A 17974-nucleotide genomic window follows, 5' to 3' on the forward strand; every position below is an offset into this window, starting at 1 on the left:
GTTTTCTGTACAGGATGACACCAGGCGGAGTCGATGTTATGAGTATCCTATTTATTAATAAAACAGGGAATCAAATGGGAGTTCGGTCACTAAATATTGAGATCTCTAGGTTCTTCTCCTCCACATAAAGCTCTGGCACCCAGGTTTACATCTCGCAGAACTTTCTCTGGCCAAAGCCAAGAGGAAAACATCTAACATCACTGACATTGAAATTTCCCCAGTGAAAATACCCAGCTTGGTCATGTTATGGTTAAACCCATGAACAACAAGTGCTCCGGGGGAGAACAAAAAGTGCCTCAGAGTCTTCAGCAGGGTTTCCAGCTGGACATGAGTGCACAGTTAAAGATTACCAGAGGGGCTTCCCTGGTCCAGTGATTAAGAATCCACCTTGCAATGCAGTGGATGCCGGTTCAATCTCTGGTTCTGAAAGATTCCACACGACTTGAGGCAACTAAGCCTGTGTGCCATGACTACTGAGCCCACACTCTAGAGCCCCTGAGCCACAACTGCTGAAGTCTGCGCACCCTAGAGCCCATGCTCTGTAACAAGAGAAGCCACTGCAATGAGAATACTGCTCTGCAACTGAAGACTAGACCCCACTCTCCGCAACTAGAGAAAGTGCATGTGCAGCAATGAAGACCCAGTGCAGCCAATACATAAATAAATTAGAAAAGTGATTACCAGATATTTGAGAACATTTTTTCATATGGGAGACTGAGGCCAAAACAAACACATGGGGAAGAGAGAGAGAGACAATGACAGGAAAACTTGTCTTAATAATATCTTCAAAAGATGAGAAAGCATTGTATCCATGAAATAAAAGCATGCTGTTACTAAAAGGAACACTCAGAAGACAAACATAACTCTTAGAAATTCAAATATGAACTCAGAAATGAAAACCTCAGTGAATGAATGAGAGAATATTTCTCGTCACCTGAAAACAGCTCAGTCGTATCCAGGGCAGAACCAAGCACAAGCTAGGCCTTTCAAATGAACCAATAAATGAAAGAGAAAGAAATCCTTATTCCCAATTTATGACCTACCTTCTGTGCCTCATGGCACAGTCCTCCATACCCAAGAGCCCAACTGAGTCAGGACTTCATGAACAATGAACTTGAGCCCCAGGGAGAATGATATACCAGTCTGACCATCAGACTCCCACAGGCATCTGGCTGGTTAGCTTCCATTCAGTAACATTCATAAGCCTTAATTATACCTGGCCATATCCTATAGGGTATAAAGTATTCCCCTTTTACAGATGAAAAAACTGAGGTCTAAAAGACAAGGGTGACTCTTGGCTGGAGATGGGTCTAAAAGGAGAACCCATAATTTGTGTGGTCAGCCTCAAGAGTTCCTGTCCTTTTTTTTGTTTTTTGTTTTTTATTCTAATGATAAAAGTCATGTTTATTTGGAAAAAGTCAAACATTTCATAAATAAAACAAGGCAGAATGCCAAAGACCCTCCAGGTTTAACTGTGGTCAACAGTTTGGGGCCTAGTCCTCCATAGTGTCATCTATGCATATGGCAGTGCATTTAAAAAAAAATAAGGTGAAATTCCTCTCTTTCCTTTATACATTTAATATGTCACTATAATTGAATGTTAAACAATAACCACAAAAAGGAATTGGTGTTATATCAAGCTAGTCAGAATCTCCAAGGTATAAAAAAATGCTTTGCTTGGAGTGGGGGAGAATTTTCTATTATAGTACAATCATTATATCATAAAATTAACCACATTTAGTGCATTCACAATGTTAGGATTTCTTAAAGTCTAATAAACAAAGCATTTCTAAATAAAGGAGCCATTACTTTTAAAGACACTACTTTAAAAACATGCTGGTTTTTGTAAGTTCTCACTTTGGCAATGCATCTTTAATGGGATTGTTATTCTCCTATTTTTTAATATTCACATGTACTTACTCTTTCAAACAAAGTTTATAATAGATGTATTCAATTCACCCTACCAATCCCCTTACAATTTGATAAAAATGGCACTAAATGTGTACATCAATAGGAAGAACTACTATTTTTCCAATATCATCTTCCCATCCATGAACATGGTATTCTCTCCAGTTATTCAGGCCCTTTTTTTTTTTTAAACATCTTTTAGTAAAGGTTTATGGTTTTTTTCATTTGAGCCTTAAATATACTTTATTAAGTTTATCCCAGTGTACCTTATTGTTTGTGTGCCTAATAGGAATGGAATCGTGTTCTTTTTCTCAATTAAGTTTTCTATTTGTTGTGGTATCAGAGGAAACTATTTATACACATTACTGCACTAGCTTTCTTGGTGTTACAGTTTTAAAATGAACTCTCTCGGATTTCTTTAGGTAAATACACATATCATTATAAATTGTGATGACTGTGCTTTTCTTTACTAATATTTTTATTCCTTGTCTTACTATGTTTGCTAGAACCTCCAGAACAATGTTGACTAATCCCAGTGATATAAGCATCTCTGTTTTGTTGTTGACTTCATGAGAAATCTTTAGTATTTTACTCTCACATTTAATGTTTTTGACCTCCTTTTTCAAAGCTCCCACCCTCCCTCAGGATTCAAATATCTCCCTATTTCTCTACAGTCTGTATCAAATCTCTGTCTTAGTAGAAGCTTTTCCATGGGTCTTTGACAACAGAGGGTGGTTTAAGCCGTTCTAGTTTCTTTTCCTGGATCATGTGCATTTCCAGCCTCTGTAGAAAACTTAACCCTTGTATTAACAAGACAGAATTCTGTAAAGGCACAGCAGAAGCTAAGGGCAAGGGAAGGCAGCACTTACAATATACCTACAGAATGTCATCCATAGGGCAGAGCACATTTACATGCATGATCTCCTTTAATACTTGAAGCAGACTCTACAAGGTAGTTATTTTGTTTACTCTCACTTTTCAGATGAAAGCCTGTCTCCAAGTAACATGTCCCATGCCACACAGCTAAGTAGTAGACATATAATTCTAAGCCAGATTACAAGGGAAATCCTATAACTCTCACAGGCCTGGACGTTGGGTGTTTTAACAGTGGCAAAGGGAAAAATTTATACCAGAAGGGAGGCAGATGTGCAGGGGGAGAAAATTGAGGGTCCAGTGGGAGTGGGCCATCCTCCTCTCCTCTAGAGCCCTTTGCTGAGCAAACAGTATGTAGGATGGGGCTTTGCTGACAGGTGGCAGGGGAGGGGTGACCTTGCCAGAATCAGAGCATTGCCCTCTTCCCAGCTCGCCATCCCCCAAACCCTTACATGGGCACTGGTGTGTGGAAAGGGCCCTGATCTAGGAGGAAAGGACTGGAGTCTAGCCCCAGTTCCATCACCATCAGCTGTGTGACCTTGGGCAAGGTGCTGCACTCTGGGTTCTGGTTGAACACCTGTAGAAGAAGGCTAGCCACCTTGTTTAGAAAGGGCAAGAACACACTTTTGCACACAAAAGTGGTCCGCGTGGGCATTCAGTTAAACAAGGAAGATGAATCCATGCATTTACCTCTATTCCTTCCTGCAATTCACTGAATGAACTATAAAGGAATTGTTTTAAAATAGACGAACAAGAAAGTGAGAAGAGGTATCAGGACAAGGGTGTTTACACATTTCAAGGAAATGCAAAGTGCAGGGAATCATCGGCAGAGCTGAGAGGGCCTAAGAGCAAGCTGCCTGTAGCAGGGGAGCCAATGAGAAGCTTGCCAGCTCCTGCCAGAAACCCCAGAGAGGCCCGGAAATTACAGCCACCAGTATCTCAAAACGTAGGCACAAAACTGCTGAAAACAAGAGGAAAGTCAGACCCTCTGCACCACACACACTTCACCCACCCAGCAGGAGGCCGGAGGGTTAGTACTGAGAGAGAGTCAGGGTGGCAGTGGGGAAGCTCAGTGGATGGTGGGCAGACAGGCACTATAATAAGAACAGAGGGAGTAGGTGAAGTCCATATACTGACTTAGACTCCTCAACCCTCCTTCCCCTAAACACCAGCAATCACATTCACCACCATCCCTACCCCCCAGGATATAGGATTCTTATCTAGAGAAGCTGAAAGGTGCCACTGAAAATGCCTAGAAATACAGATTTTAAGGTCTCCCAATGAAATGACCAGATCCCCATCTTCACTCCCAGTGAAGCCCTACCCAGACCTATAGCATTTCTTAGTGCTTTCTTCTCAAATATGAACAAGTGAAAGAAAAAAGGGGAACTGGGAAGAAGTGGAGACAATGCAGGGAGCAAAAAGAAAAGGGAAGAAGACTGTCTTTGTCATCCTTAAATGAAAGAACACCCTGCCTACAGAACCAGGGGCTAGTAGAAGATAAAAATGCAATCTACACTGTAAAAGAACCCTTGAAAACTTAAAAAGATGAAATTCAAATTTTTAAAAGGCAGTAGCAGGGTCTGAAATGTTAAAAAAAAAAAAGGTAGAACAAAAAAGACAGAAATAAGAAACAAGGAAAAAAAGAAGAATAGAGCATTAAGCCAGAATGTCTACCATTTATCTAAAAAAGAGAGGAGAGAACACAGAAGACAGGAAATCACCAAAGAAAAAAACACAAAAAATTTTCCCAGAATAGAAGGTCCTAAGTTTCCAGAAGGAAGGAATGCATCAAGGACCCAAAGCAATGGATAAAAATAAACTCACACTAGACCCATCATCTAAGACTTCCCTGGTGGCTCAAAAGGTAAAGAATCTGCCTGCAATGCAGGAGTCCTGGGTTCAGTCCCTGGGTTGGGAAGGTCCTCCGGAGAAGGGAATGACTATCCTCTCCAGTATTCTTGCCTAGAGAATTCCATGGATAGAGGAGCCTGGTGGGCTACAGTCTATGGGATCACAAAGAGTTGGACACGACTGAATAACTGGCACTTTCACACTTTTTTCAGACCTGTTATCATGAAATTTCAGTACACAAGGGACAGAGGGACAGAAAGAAGATCCTACAGACTTCCAGATAGGAAGGTGCAGCTTGCCTACAAAGGACAGGAAAACCAAGATGGCATCAAAATTCTTAACAACCATGCCTGAAGGTCAAAGGCAATGGAGCGAAGCCTTCAAGATTCTCAGGAAAAATTATTTTCCAACTAAAATATTATTTCCAACCAAACTACTGATCAGCTGTGCAGGGAGGAAAAAGAATCCTTTTCAGGCATGCAGTCTATCAACAATGTCACCTCCCATTATCCTTTCTAAGGAAGCCATAAAAGCATGGGTGTCAATCAAGAAGGAAGACATAGGTCCACTTTGATTAAAGACACATATATATCTATACACAAAAGCTGGTTTCCCCTGAGAGATCTGGTCCCACAGAATATGGTCTTCATGCCCTCACCAGAATTTCCAGCAATGGAATTTCCAATTCTAAAGTTCACATTTATTCACCTTTTAACATTTCTCAAATTGAGATTATATGCCAACTGATGGCATGGGTTCTTAGGTCAGTAAAACATGGAGGCCGCTAACATTCACAGACAGTTTTACAGTTAGCCATGGTATTCCATGCATATTTTCTCTTAGGTTTCCCAACTTCCTGAGATGAGTTTTACCAACCCTGTTTTCAGCACCAAGAAATAGATGCCCCATGGTGACGGCACTCAAGGCAATCCTAGACTGTGTGGGTTGTGGGTGAGGGAGCCAGTGTCCATCGAGTTCCTTTTCTCCTTACCACCAGCTATGGACAGAGTATCTCACAGTCCTCCACTCATTTGACAGCTGAGGGAAATGAGGCTCATAGAGGTTGATTGAGGCGCCCTACCTCCCACAGCCAGTACACATCAGAGCCGGGATCTGAACTCTTTCCATTGCCACAGCTGTTTGGCTGGCCCTAGGGACGGCAGCTGTGTTCCCATGGGAACCAAGCATGAGAACACCCCCACCCAGCCCAGAGTAAGCCCCTCCACGCCCTGGCCCCTCTGCTGGAGCTCCAGCGACACTCACTGCATGATCCTCTCCCGGACTGGGTCCGAGGGGTAGCGCTTGGATCCACCCATGAACAGGGACCGGTATCGCTGCCGGTGGTCCTTTGTCTCCAACAGCTGGGTGTTGAGGTAGCGACCCACCCCTACGGGGTTCTGCACCAGAGAGAGGAGGCAGGACGTTAGCAAGCTGGATGCCTGGCCTGGAGACTCGATCTCCGGTCTCCCCGTCATCTCCCTATTCCATCTGTTACAGGTTGAATTATGTTCCCCAAAGAGATAGGTGGAGTCCTAACCCCCCAGGACCTCAGAGTGTGAGCTTATCTAGAAATAGCTACAGGTGTTACCAGTTAAGATGAGCTCAGACTGGAGTAGGGAGGGTCCTTCCTCCAGTGTGACCAGTGTCCTCATAAGCAGAGACACACAGTGGGGAGATGGCCATTCAACATGGAGGCGGGGGCTGCAGTGAGGTATTTACAAGCCAAGCAGTTCCAAGAATCACCAGCCACCACCAGCAGCTAAAGAGAGGGCAGGAAGGATCTCCCCTACAGGTTTCAGAGGAAATGTGGTTCTGTCGATACCTGGATTTCAGACTTCTGGCTCCCAGAACTGTGAGAGGGTAAATTTCTGTTGTTTCAAGCCATGTGGTTTGTGATACTTTGTTATGGCAGCTTTGCTACGTTATGTAGGAAGTTAATAGCCCATCCCACCCAGAAACCTGGGTTGTAGGTATAAGAAGCCCTCATGGAGAGGTTCAGAGGGGAGACGTCGCCTGTCCATTGTGACTAGTGAGAGTAGGAGGAAGGCAGGACAGGAACCCGCCATCTGTACAGAATCTGTCCCAAGGTCAGACTGGGTCTCCAAGTGAAGACCCTCTCCCTTGTAGGAGGTGCAGGCTTGACTGGCCGGACCTCACAAGAACAGAATAGAGCAGGGGGTACGGGTACATGGGGGGCCAAGGTATCACTGGGAGATGAAAAGGTGGAGTGGAAGGGAGAGTTGGGGTCTGGGGATGCAAGATGGGGCAGGGGGAGCTTAGTGGGAAGGCAGATTCCAAGCAAGATGTTCCCAGGGAAACCTGGAGAAATACACAGCTTAAAAATACACAGCTGCAGAGAGCAAAGGGGCAGGGCAGGGTGCCAGCCAAGGCGAAGCAGCAACCATGTCAGTTTTAGGAAGCTGTTCTGGGCCAGAGAAGCCCTGGGTGGTTGTTTTTTTTTTCTAAAACCATAGGCTTTTCCTTGTCTTAAACTGTAATAATGCATCTGATTTTGGTTTCCTGGGGAGCTATATTTCTGTCCATCACCTGTGTACTGGCCCCTGTGTTTCCCACTCTGGCCCACTCCTCACTCCCACTCCCCTAGTCTTTCTGGAGTTTGTGACACTAATCTGAAACGGACTGTGTTCTCTTGAGAGCACATGAGATTGTTAAATTCCCGCTAGACATTTTTCTAACATGGCTCTAAGGTTCTTGTTGCTGTTTGTGATAAGTGATAGGCAATTTATTGGAAACATATGAATACATTTATATTCAGAGGAAATTATAGTTTGCACTATTAAAAGATCTTGACTGATTCAAAAAAAAATACACAGCTATTTGAAATCAGGCAAAACTAACCTGTGCTAATGGAAGTCAGGACAGGAACCACCTGAGGGGGACAGAGGTTGAGAGGGTGGCCCTGGGGTGCTGAAAACGTTCTTCAACCCCCCGGGGGGGGCGTCACACAATGAGTCCATTTTGTGACGTCATGGAGCTACCCACTTAGGACTCGTGCTCATTTCTTTATGGTTATCAGACTGCAGTAAAAGGTGGGCTTGAACACTGAAGGGCAGGAATGAGAAACAGAATACCCAATGCCATCTAGCAAATGAAGAAGGCAGGCACACGAACTCAAGAGCTTAGCTGTCTTACAAGAATACCAACAAACCGAAGATGACATCTTACATGCGGGGATGGCTTCCACTGGTGGGGAGGGGAGAAGGGTCAGAAGGGTCCTTGCTTAACCAGAGACGAGAAATGGGCCAACTCCCTCAGGTATCCCTGAGGTCCCAAGACAATCACAAAGAGAATGGAAGGAGCACTCCCCTGGAAAATAAGAGTGTGATGGTTCTGGGTGATGTCCATCAGCACAGTGGTTCTCAAACTGGTCCCTGGAACAAGCATTATCAGCATGGCCTGAGAACTCATTAGAAAGGCATGTTCCCAGGCCCCGCTCCAGGCTTACTGAATCAGAAGCTCTGGTGTGCGGCCCAGCCATCTATGTTTTAGGAAGCCCTCCAGGTGATGCTGATGCCCACCCAAGTTTGAAAAACCACTGCCTTAGAGCAATGAGACAGCGGGGGTAGGTGTCAGTCCCTGGTGGGAAAAGCAGGTGGGATCCACTCCCGCGGAGCATCAGTTTCCAGGGCTGCCTAGAGAGGGTTCCCTGCCCCTCACCGTGTGTCCCCCACAAAGACCCACTCACCCAGTTTCCCAGGATCAGCTGGTAGGCCTTCATGCCTGACCGCTTGGAGGACAGCAGGAAGGGAGGCTGGTTGGTGTGTTTGCACTCCTTCTCTGGAGGAAGCCACATACCAGGACCAGATGTAGCCTAGGAGTGAGGAATGAAGGCCAGAAGCTGGAAAGGGCTGGTGGTGGTCAGCCTGGGGCCAGGGCAGGTGACCTCACCTACCTGGCAGCCCTGGGCCTGGAGCCAAGAATACTGAGAGGCACCCAGCTACTCCCAACTCACCGGAGCCCATCCTCTAGGGGTGAAGGGGCCCTGAGGTGCCCTCATGACCCCTGCTAACCGCTCTGTCCCCGCCCATCAGCCTGACACCTCTTTCCAGGTTCCCGGGGGTTGGGGTGGGGGCCCTCCAGGTCTGGCAGGGTCCAGAGAGGTGTTCCAGAGCCCAGCCTGGGGAGCGGAAGCCACTCAGACTTTGGAGCTAGTTGAGCTGGGCTCCACTCCCGGCTCCTTTTCCCCTTTGCTGAGAGCCTGGGCAAATCCCTTCTGATCTCTGAGCCTCGGTTTCCTTTCATGAAATGCAAAAAACAATCCCTTCCTCAAGGAGGCTGAAAGGTGCCTGGCCCAGAGCAGGTATTCAGGAAGTGCTGGTACCCTTGATCATTCCTCTCCACGCCCTCACCTTCCCAAGCCCTCAGCGACCTATGTGGGGCAGACCATGCTTGGGGGAGGACTAAAGTCCAGAAGCTACTCAGATCACTGGCTGCTGAGCCCTCAGAGAGGAACCCACCACTCCTCTGAATGGAACAGGTGTGTGCCTCTTACACTCAGCCCACCTCCAGTCTTCCCCTCGTCCTCTCTGCAGGGGAGAGAGGGGCAGAAATGCCCACTGAGCACTTCCCAGGTGCCAGGCTCCATGCTAGAGACTCTAGTACTAACCTCATTGAATTCTCACAGCCACCTGGTCACACTCACGGGACAAGTGTGTAAACCAAGGCTCAGAGAGTGAGAGAGACTGACCCACTGAGACCAGTGAGTGCCAGACCAGGATTGGGAACTAGGTGAGTCTGGTACCCAAATCTGGGCTTTCCCCGAAATAGCCACCTCCATCCCACCCTGCCTCTGCATAGGGGATCCCCTTCCAAGAAAAGAGGGAAGGAAGGCCACAGAGGGGACACTGACTAGTTTTCGGGGGCACTGGCTAAGGGTGGCCCAATAGATTCTTTCTGTAGGGGTTTTCAGATTGCGAGGAACTTTTGAAAAAACTCCACGCTTCTTATTGTGATGCAGGTTAAGTTCCTCCACGAAGCTCTGGAAATTTGTCAGTTCCCTGGGTCTTTTTTTCTGAGAAACAGAGGGGGATAAAAGAGATCTGTTATGCCAAGAAAAGCAAGGTCTGTGTTTCCAGACCCTCCCCACAGAGCCAAGCAGGGGGTCCCCCAGTGGCAGGGCAGAGGTGTGGGGGTCTCTAACAGCCCCTCCTATGTGCTACACCCTGCAGCCCAGCTTGCCTTCATCTACTTCTTCTTCCACTTGTTTCGTGGACATTTCCTGACATTTATTCTAAGTAGGAGTGATAGTCCAAATACATAAAAACCAGTGTGATGGGGGAACACTCAGGATTCTTAGGGCAATGAAACTACTCTGTATGACACTATAATGGTGGATACATGTTATTATACATTTGTCTGAACCCATAGAACATGCAACACCAAAAGTGAACCCTAATATAAACTATGGACTTCGGGTGATAATGTGTCCATGTAGATTCATTGACTGTAACAAATGTTCCCCTCTGGTGTGGATTACTGATAGTAGGGGGCTGTGCATGTAGGGGGTACAGAGGACATATGATGACCTGTACTTTCAGCTCAGTTTTGCTGTGAACCTAAAACTGCTCTTGAAAACGCCTGTTTTTTCGATATCACAAAATCTTATCCTGTGGACTGGGCATTGGCTGCAGGGCCTGAGGAGGGTCCAAGGACCCTACTATGCTGTGAGGGACACCTTAGCAGCTGGTCATGAGCAGGACTGGAAGGTCACAGGGAGAAGCCAGGTTGCAGGGCGGGGCCAAAAGTATTTCAGGATTTTACCACCACCCCTCATGTCCTAGCACTCCTGATGCCTTGATCACAGGGTCCACCTCCTGCTAACAGTCTACCTAGTTTTCACTTGTGATTGTGTTTCTTTTTGTGTTAAAATGTAAGTACCACAGAGGGAGGTTCCCCTGCAGCCAGACAATTACCTGGCCCAAGGTATACATGAGTTACATGTGTAACAGGGAGTTAGTTAAAGTGAAAGTGTTAGTCGCTTAATCGTGTCCAGCTCTTTGTGATCCCATGGACTGTAACCCGCCAGGCTCCTCTTTCCATGGAATTCTCCAGGCAAGAATACTGGAGTGGGTTGCCATTCCCTTCTCTAGAGGATCTTCCCAACCCAGGGATAGAAGCCATGTCTCCTGCAGCGTAGGCAGATTCTTCCAGTTGCTATGAAAGCAAAGCCCAGGGTGCTAAGGAATCACATAACAGGATCTCAGTGGGTGCAGGAAATGGTTGCACCAAGCTAAAATTCTACCTCAGTTTCTCCTCTTGGCCCTCCAGTTCTCTGCCACTAACCCAGACAGCTTAGCTCGGTCTGCAGTGGCCGGAAGTGTTTCCAAAATAGCAGGACACCCAGGCTGCACCATCCAGGTCTCAGCAGGCCTGGTGGCCCGTGTCCCTTCCAGGCCTGGTACTGTGACCACTTGCACCTCCTCTGTAGTTCACGCTGGTGCAGACAAGAAGGGACTGGTGGTGAAGCCAGACAGCGTCCTGGGGTTCAAATCCGGCTCTGCCTCTTCCAGCTACGTGGCTAGCCTCAGTCTCCCCATCTCGCACGAAGAGCCTTATCCCTCCCTTGCTGGGAGTGGGGAGTGGGGAGGATGTGGGAAGGGCCCCCTGTTCCCCCACCTCCCCCTGCAGAGCCTGGCACACAAGGTGCTGTAGATGAGTGAGGCTGGTCTTCCCGCCGGGGAAGGCACAGCCGGTCTGCGCACTCACCTGCACAGAGTAATGTCCGTAAGGCTGGGGCTTGCTTCGGTCACCAGAGAAGATGTCGTAGGGACCACGGGTGCCCGTGACTTTTGCCAGGCACACTTCGATGCCACTTTTGAAGGTGTAAGTGCCCGGTGCCAGACCACTCCCCTGGAACAGAACACAGAGGACAATCCCTACTGGTACATCACCCTCTTGGGGCCTCAGGTTCCCCATCTGCCCTGGGACTCCTCCCACCCAGGGCTGCACAGGAAGCTGGGTGAGGCCTGGCCAGGTGAGGGGGATACCTGGTGAGCCAAGGGGCGCCGCTGGTTGGCCATTCTGCACATGAGGCCCTCGGAGTGAGACCGGTTCCAGGCACTCTCCTCCAGCTTTGTGAATGGGTTGCCCTTCTCCCCATAATTTCCAGGCCCTGGATAGTAGTTCTGCGGGTGGGGGACGGATACAAAGGCCATTAGTCCCACTCCTTGTGCAACTGTGTGCACCTGAAGAAGAGATGCCCCCCAGAGGGGAACAGGATTTTCAGAGACCCTGCATGTTAACTGCCCTCCAAAAACACACAGCAGTGCGGGCCTGCTAGCCTCTGCCACCGCTCAGAACTTCAGTTCCAAAATTCAGATTCTCGAGACTTCCCTGGTGGTAGAGTGGATGGGAATTCACCTGCCAATGCAGGCACACGGGTTCCATCCCTGGTCCCAGAAGATCCCACATGCTGTGGAGCAACTAAGTCTGCGCACCACAACTGCTGAGTCCTTGGGCTGCAACTACTGAAGCCTGTGCTCCTAGAGCCTGTTCTCCACAGCAGGAGAAGCCACTGCAGAGAGGCCTGCAAACCGCAACTAGAGAGAGCCTGCACACAGCCAAGACTCAGCACAGCCAAAAAGAAATAAGAAATAAAAAAGTTCACATGCTTCCCTGGGGCCCCACTAGTCTGTCCGACTTATCCCTCACAGCTCCCTTCCCAGGTCTGACACTTTAGCTAAAGTGAGGTTCTTGCTGGTCCCCAAACATACGCATTCTGGCAAATTCCCTGCCTTTGCTTGCTTGTGCCGTTACTGCTACCCCTCCTATCTTCTTGACCTTGGAAGATTCTAGTCCTGCAAAGCCAGCTCAAATGTCATCTCTCCTGGAAGCCATCCTTCCCCGATTCCCCAGATAGCTGCTTGCTTTGGTGATCTCAGAAATCCCATCCATTATACACACCCCTGTGTCATAGCCCTGCATTTACACGAATGGGTTTTCCACTGGTCTGTGAACAGTGCTGTGACCTGGAGGTATCTGGAGTCCCAGATTAGAATCCAGGCTCCACTGCTTCCTAGCTGAGTGATCTTGGGCATGCCACTTAAAGATCCTCCTTAGCCTCATGGTCCATATTTTAAGCACAGGGACAGTAGTACTTTCTTCCAGGGTAATGAAAATGAAATGAAATAATGTCTTTAAAGCCTCCTGCACATTCTCAGCCCATAGCATGTGCAAACATCTGGTAGTCAGAGTGGGGTGGCTACCTTGACCGAGGGGGTTGGGAGAGTGGGAAGTGGGTGGAGAAAGAGGTAAGAGAGGTTGAGAACTGTGGCTGGAATGACCATGTGGGTCAGAATGACCCTGGCTGCAACGATTGCCAGGGTCAGAGGTATGGCCTTTCTAGGTGTAATGAGGAGAGCCACCCTGCAGGGTAGGTGGGTAGACGGGTGGGTGGGTGGGTGGCAGAGTGGCCATCTTTGGGTAAAGATCTGGCAGGATGTTTGCTGCTGCATTGCATCTTTTAGCCACATGGAGTCGCTGCCGCCCCACAGATGGCTCAGCCCTGCCTCCCTCCAGCCCCTGGAACCTCCTGGAAAGCAGCCCAGAACCAGGCCAGGCAGAGAGGACAGGGAGCTTTGCTGGGAGAGTCGGGCCACAGCAGGCATCAGATTTGTTCACCCTCAGAGGAGCAAGACTGCACTTTGCCTTCTTCCAGGGCCCAAGGTTTCCAGGTGTGTTCAGGAGAGAAGCCCCAAAGTAGGAAGGTGGGTCCTGGCATCAAGTATTAGGTGCTTTACAAGCCTTAACATCTTGGCCCTAGAGGCAACCTGATGAGATCAAATCAGTGCCACTGCAATCAACAGATGGGGAAACTGAGCCTCAGAGAGGGAAACCTGTGTCCAAGGTCCCCCCGCTGGAAAGGGGCGTGTATGCGTGCCAAGTTGCTGCAGCCGTTTCTGACCTCTGAACGACCCCATGGACTGTAGCCCGCCAGACTACCAGTCCCTTGGTGCAGACAGGCAGGATTAGTGGTGAAGCCAGACAGCGTTCCAGGGTTCAAACCCCAGCTCTGCGTCTTCCAGCACGTGGCTAGCCTCAGTCTCCCCATCTAGCACCAAGAGCCTTATCCTGCCCTCACTGGGAGTGGGGAGTGCCGTTACTGCCACACTTCCCGTCTAAGGCAAGAATACTGGAGTGGGTTGCCATTTCTTTCTCCAGGGGATCATCCCGACCCGGGGATCAAGCCCAGGTCTCTTACATCTCCAGCATTGGCAGGTGAGTTCTTTACCACTAGCGACAGTGCAAGGGTTTTAACTTCTAAATCCATGTGTGATCTTTCTGGTCCTCTACTGTTTCCCAGACAATGAGCATCATGACCCCTGGGGAGAACTTAGACGTGAGGGTCATAACAAAGGAGCAAGCGCAGATGCTCAGGGAGCTCAGAGGCCAAGAGGAGCCCAGTGCTGGCACCCCGTCAACAGAGCCTCCCCTCTCCCCTCGACCCTTCAGGATCAGAGGCGCAGTAGCACGTGTGGGCTGGTGTAAACGCCCCTGATTTTAGCTAGAATGTTGTTTCAGGCCTTTGGGGACCCAACCAGGAGTGATTAATTCTGGGGGGAGAGGTGTGTGGGAATGGAGAAATTGTCACTTGTCATTTTTTTCAGCTGGACCTTGAAGAAGGAGAAGGATCCCAGAAGATGAAGGGTGAGGGACTGGCCCCCCAGGTAGAGGGGGCAGGAAGAGCACCTTTGAGACAATGGGAGAGGTACGCTAGGAGAGAGTGGGATGGCCCTGAAAGCCGAGCAGGGTGTCCAGCCTTGATTCTGAGGCATGCGGGTGCTTAAGAAGGTGCACAGCAAAAATAAATAAATAAAAAGAAGTATGATGCTGTCTCAAGGGAGAAAAAAAAAAGAAGAAGAAGAGGGTGGTGGGAGGGTGGAGCCTGGGAAAGAGGAGCCGAGGAGAGAAACTAATGAAGGGACTCCAAAGCTGGGAATCCTGGTGTCCCCACAGCCAAGGGAAGGGGGATGGAGGCAGATCCCAGGCTAGCAGAGACAGCACTGGCTTTGCAGGGTTCATCAGCCCCATCCTCTCTGGGGAAGGACTCATGGGCCCTCAAGCGGGCAGCCAGAGCTTTGACCTTGGCACTGGGGAGGCCCCCAAGGGGAAGTCAGCAGCCTGCACAGGTGGCATCTGTAGGCCTGTCCGGCCAGCAGTGGGGGGATGACTGCAGGGGCCAGAGGCCAGAGGAGGCCATCAGGTCCCCAGTCCAGGACTTACAGCAGATGACAGAAAAGCAGGCCTTGGATGTGAGACTCACTGACTCACGGTCTGGCCCTGAGCCCAGGAGGGCAGCTCAGAGAAATCCCGCAGGGCCTAGTGAGTTACCGCAGCAGCAGATATGGGGACCAGAGGGGAGGAGAGACAGCCGGAAGGGAGGGACAGGCCATGGGACCTTCACCTGCTCAGCCAGCCCTCCCAGATGCCCCAGTGTTGAGGACCAGAGCACAGGAGGAAACAGCCTGCATCTGATTCGTTCCCCCAAATCCTCTGCCTTCAGCGGGGCTGGGCTCTGACATTAGACCTTGTCCTTCACATATCGTCAAGGGACAACACAAGTGAGTCAAGGGTGGTGGTTATGCATGGACACCGTGGATTCAATCCTGCCTCTGCCGCTGAGTAGCTCTGTGACCGAGGGCAGTCGCTTAACCTCTCTGTGCTCATTCTCTGTCTGTAAAGTGGAGATGATAGCGCCTGCTTCACAGGCTGTTGTGAGGATTACATTAATTAGTACATTCAAGTGCTACAACGGTGCCTGGCATGTGGCGAGTGCTGCGTTAAGTGTCAGCTATTATTACTTTAGATTTGAAGGTAAAGACTCATTTTTCAATGCCTCCAGACAGCCCCTCTCCCTACAGGGCAGTTACAGCTTCTGCACTTGAGGACATGTGTACATCCCCTGAACGGGGCAATGAATAATCTCTAGGCTCCATAGGAGTTTTCACGGTGGAGAGCTGTGGAGGAAAGGCCCTGGTTTTGTTGCTGGACATCCCCCCTCCTTGCCTGCTTGGCCCACTGGGGCAAGGTGTTTATCCTCTCTGAGCCTCCAAGGGCTGGTCTGGAGTGGTTATAAAAAAAATCAACAGTGTTTTGGAGGATGGGTGCTTAGCAGGCAGGTGTGCCCTTAGTCCACAAAGACCTACCACGTGCCTACTATGTACCAGGTGCTGCGAGGACCGGGGAATTCTGCAACGAATCAACCGGGCAGATGTGTCCACCCTCAGGGGCTGCTGTGCCCTGGGGGAGAGAGACACTGAACACAGCCACAACTGGGGCTCCGGGGACAGGGTGGCATCTCGCAGGATCAGGTCAGGCCTCGGAGCTGAGGGGCGTGGAGGGAGTCCTTAGGGGAAGGTGCCGCTGGAGGAGGAACAGCATTTCTGATAAAGGAAGAGCAGGAGCAAAGCCCTCGTGTTGAAAGCTCACAGCACACCTGAGGAGTGAGGAGGATGGGGTGTCCAGCACAGAGAGTGGGTGGGCTGGGGAGGAGGATCAGTGCTGGCAGTGTGGGTGTGACCCCTATCTTTGCCCTTGCTGCCTTATAGAGGCTGAGCCCCACTCAGAGCTCTCCCCGCATGAGAAGACCATCCCTACCCACACGATACCACTGCAGCCCTCCTGCCACCCCCACCTCTCACCACCATCACCTCCTATCTGAATGCCTCCAACCCCCATCCCCATAAGTATGTCATCAGCTCCACCACCCCCCCAACATCAAAACCCTTCTCCACTGTCCTCCAACAGCACCTGGAATCAAACCTGAGGCCTCCACCTTGTCAAAGGTCCTCATGTCTGGGTCCTCGCCCCTCTGCTCTCGCCTCCCCGACCCTAACTCACAGATTCCGTGAGTCTCCATTGCTCACCTACACAGACTTTGCTCAAATGCCACCTCCTTCCAGAGGTCTTCCCTGACTACCCTATAAATGGCACCTCCATCACTTGCATCCCTCCCTGTCTCATTTTTCCTCATGGCTCAGATTTTATGTGATTTGCTTCTTTGTGCTGTTGTTTCTACCACTAGGACCACAGCTCCATGAGGGCAGAGACCTTGTCATTGTCACTGCTGGAACCCCAGGGCCTAGAACAGTATGTGGCACTAGAGGGTGCTCCATCATTATTTGCTGGATAGATGGCTATAGAGATGGATGAGTTTGCTGAGCGCCTACTATGTGCCTGGGCTTTGTGTTGGTGACTCAAAGATGAACCAGACCCTTTCTTGCCATCAGGGAGCTCCTGGTCTGGTGGGGGAGACAATAGGAACCTACGACAGCCAGTGGGCTCAAAGAGGTGGCCCTGGAAGCAGATGGCCTGTGTCTCAGAGAAGAGCCTAGCCGAGCCTGGCGAGGAGACCATAGGTGACAGGGTGCTTCCAGCCCCACCCAGGGGCATGCTCCAGAGGAGAGAGTGGGAAGGCTCCCACTCCAGGTATGAGAACACCTACCCCAATGAGTCCTCGGAAGCGAATCTCCCCAGAGCTGAGCAGCCCACGAGTGCTGCCTGGTTTTGACTGCAGCTCTTCTAGGAAGTCTTTGAAGTTGTAGGAGCCAGGCCCCAGCTTTTCCTTCTGCCCCAGGAGAACAGAGATGAGGTAAGAACTTTACACCCGTGTCTATGTGGGCAGGAGCCCAGGGGATGGTGTCTTCCTTAAAGGATGAGCTCTACCTGGGCATGGAAGGACACTGCAGGCCACCCTAGAGCTGGACAGGAGGAGCTGGTGCCTGTGATGGGGCGGGATGGGGCCCCGGGGGCCTCACCTGCTGCCGCTTCTCTTTCATGATGGCCTGGTACTGGAAGTGGGGCAGCTGGGTCAGCCGGGTGGCTTCCTGGGCCTTGGCCCAGCCTGTGCCCACCTCTTTCTTCAGTTTCTTGTTGCTGAAGCAGGTCTCCTTGAAGCCATAGGTCCCGGGTCCTATGTGGGACTGAGTCAGAGTGGAATCAGAGCGGGGCCAGCCGCACCCGCCAGTCCATCTGCAGAGCAAGCCCTTAGCATGCTGTCATCCTGACCTGAGAAAGGACAGACAATGCCTGTGGAGCCCCCTCCTCCAGCCCCGAGCCTGGCACTCAAGGTATAACCATGATAACCTCTGTTGCTAGCCCCCTTACCCTTCAGAGAGGGCCCACGGCCAGTCTGTGCGAGAGCTGCCAGTGGAACCCACTGTCTCTGTGGTTCCAACCCACTCTTTTCACCACAGTCCTGTGTTTATCAAACACATCGAAAGCCCAGCTCTGAGCCAAGCCCTGAGCTGTGGGTTGAGCGCACAGAGGGGTGTGAGGCATGCCCCTTTCACAGCTGAGCTCATCTGCCATGGTGGGGGAC

General features: G+C 50.1%; 1 protein-coding gene across 1 annotated transcript in view; it reads right to left on the minus strand.

Annotated features, from left to right (window-relative positions):
* Positions 1-17974, minus strand: part of LEXM (lymphocyte expansion molecule) — a 28858-nt gene that overhangs the window by 8618 nt on the left and 2266 nt on the right. Inside the window, exons 3-9 of the mRNA XM_043449317.1 lie at positions 17412-17576; positions 17099-17221; positions 11643-11780; positions 11362-11505; positions 9506-9667; positions 8342-8467; positions 5899-6032 (exon numbers count right to left, since the gene is read on the minus strand). Coding sequence (XP_043305252.1) covers positions 5899-6032; positions 8342-8467; positions 9506-9667; positions 11362-11505; positions 11643-11780; positions 17099-17221; positions 17412-17576 — 992 coding nt within the window. The remainder of the gene's footprint in view (positions 1-5898; positions 6033-8341; positions 8468-9505; positions 9668-11361; positions 11506-11642; positions 11781-17098; positions 17222-17411; positions 17577-17974) is intronic.

Source organism: Cervus canadensis, chromosome 2 (genome assembly GCF_019320065.1).
Source record: "Cervus canadensis isolate Bull #8, Minnesota chromosome 2, ASM1932006v1, whole genome shotgun sequence".
NCBI classification, from domain to species: domain Eukaryota; kingdom Metazoa; phylum Chordata; class Mammalia; order Artiodactyla; family Cervidae; genus Cervus; species Cervus canadensis.